Below are 2065 nucleotides of genomic sequence, written 5' to 3'. Positions count from 1 at the left end.
CTCTGTCTCTCTTCCACAGCATGTCTTTATCCTGTCTTCCTTCTCTCACCCCAACCAGTCGCAGCAGATGGCCCCGCCCCTCCCTGAGCCTGGTTCTGCCAGAGGTTTCTTCCTGTTAAAAGGGAGTTTTTCCTTCCCACTGTCGCCAAAGTGCTTGCTTGTAGGGGGTTGTCTGATTGTTGGGATATCTCTGTATTATTGCAGGATCTTTACCTTACAATATTACACATGACCCAAGAAGTCTGAGCTCCAGTTTGGGTCAGTGACATAAAAGTTGAGTACGTCCATCTACTGTAAACAGTCTGAGAGCTCTTTGTGTTTCATCATCTTCTCACAGTCAAGTGTCAAAAGTTTATTAAAAGGGAACACATGAGCTGCCAACTCACCCTGAAGGTGCTTCCAGCCAGGGGCTGCTGTTTGCTCTCAGACTGGTTGAGGCCAAGACTGGCCGAGGTCACGTAGAGCTCAGAGTAGTCTGGACCTCCGAAACAACACGAGGTGGTCTTCGTCACCGGCAGAGAGATCGTCTTCAGCCGCACACCTGTGAGTGTATGACAGGTACATCATCATCACCACTTTAAAATGACCGCACTTACAGAAACACCCAGAATCGGCAGAAACCAGAACTAATCATCAGAACCAGAACTAACCAGTAGCAGGGTCGATGTTGATGACCCGCCCTCCGTCGTAACAGGCCACCCACAGACGACCTTCAGCATCAAGAGTCATCCCATCGGGAATCCCTTCCCCCTCCTGAATGTGGCATACCACACGGCGATTACCTAGGAAACACGGCTATAAATACAGATGTACTACACCATAAGCACACACAATGTGCAGCATAAGTACACAGGTACCAATGTGTCCAGTGCTGGGGTCGTGGTCAAAGGCGTCGACAGTCAGAGCCAAACTGTCGATGTAGAAAAACGTCTTCTGATCCTCAGACCAGTCCATCCCATTAGAGATGTCCACCTGAGAGGCAGACAGGTGAGCCAGACAGGTACGGGTGAGGCAGACAGGTGAGACAGACGGGTGAGACAGACAGGTACAGTGAGACTGTACATTTATTTTACATGGTCAGGTATCAACGGCTCATTGACTGTCTTGTTTAATGAGCTGCCAACCTGGCTGATGTCATTAATACAGCCTAGGGCTCTGCGATATGACCAAAATCTCCTGACAACGATATAAATCACAAAAATGTAATATTTTCTGTAAATTCTGTGAATCTCGGGCAGCTCGACTTGTGTGAAGTTTTTCCAGCTGGGCGTCCTTTACCTGGATTCGAGTGCTTTTACTGATGCATGAAACTATACATATTTAGACATTAGTTGTAACGGCGGTGTGAATGCGAGTGTGAATGGTTGTCTGTCCCTGTGTGTTGGCCCTGCGACAGACTGGCGACCTGTCCAGGGTGTAACCCGCCTTTCGCCCTATGACAGCTGGGATAGGCTCCAGCGCTCCCCGCGACCCTGAAAAGGATAAGCGGAAGCGAATGGATGGATGGATGGATGGATAGTTGTAACGGCCACCATTTTCTTTCAAAGTTTGAGTCTAAGGTTTATTTTTTAGCACCTGACGGCTCTTTTTTTTTCTTCTCATCCGTAAACTCTCTGCATCTTTCACGTGATTCCGTTTATTTTGAAAAGTCTCAACAGGATCTTGAGCTTTATTGTGAAAGGTTTAGAATACCATACCACCTTTATGCTTGAAAAGCATTCACAGTATTGTTCTTCTAATTAGTGTGAATGCTTGAAAAGCATTCACACTAATAATAATAAAGATTACAACAACAAGTATTGTTCTTCTAATCTTTATTATTATTAGTGTGAATGCTTTTCAAGCATTCACACTAATAACCCCTAACCCTAATAAAGATTTAATTTTATTCAACTTTTTTCAACAAAAATTTCCCATGTATTTCAATGGGGAGACCCTTCAAATTCTCATTCAATTTTCTCATTTTTAAACTCTTACTACTTCCACATACGTTGACATAGAGCCACCATTCAAACTTTAAAACGAAGACAAGACATTCAACTATTCAACTTGTATTTATCTTTTC

The 2065-nt window shown here is 44.5% G+C and overlaps 1 protein-coding gene across 1 annotated transcript in view; it reads right to left on the bottom strand.

The window, feature by feature from the left end:
- Positions 1 to 332: 332 nt before the first annotated feature.
- rgn (regucalcin) overlaps positions 333 to 2065 on the bottom strand; it is an 8716-nt gene continuing 6983 nt past the window's right edge. Inside the window, exons 5-7 of the mRNA XM_005735012.1 lie at positions 858 to 972; positions 651 to 782; positions 333 to 541 (exon numbers count right to left, since the gene is read on the bottom strand). Coding sequence (XP_005735069.1) covers positions 345 to 541; positions 651 to 782; positions 858 to 972 — 444 coding nt within the window. The 3' untranslated portion in view covers positions 333 to 344. The remainder of the gene's footprint in view (positions 542 to 650; positions 783 to 857; positions 973 to 2065) is intronic.

Source organism: Pundamilia nyererei, unplaced genomic scaffold, assembly GCF_000239375.1.
Source record: "Pundamilia nyererei isolate P.nyererei 1_Seehausen unplaced genomic scaffold, PunNye1.0 scaffold00061, whole genome shotgun sequence".
NCBI lineage: Eukaryota > Metazoa > Chordata > Actinopteri > Cichliformes > Cichlidae > Pundamilia > Pundamilia nyererei.
Note: the sequence above shows the minus strand (reverse complement) of the source record. Positions and strands in the feature narration are given on the sequence as shown.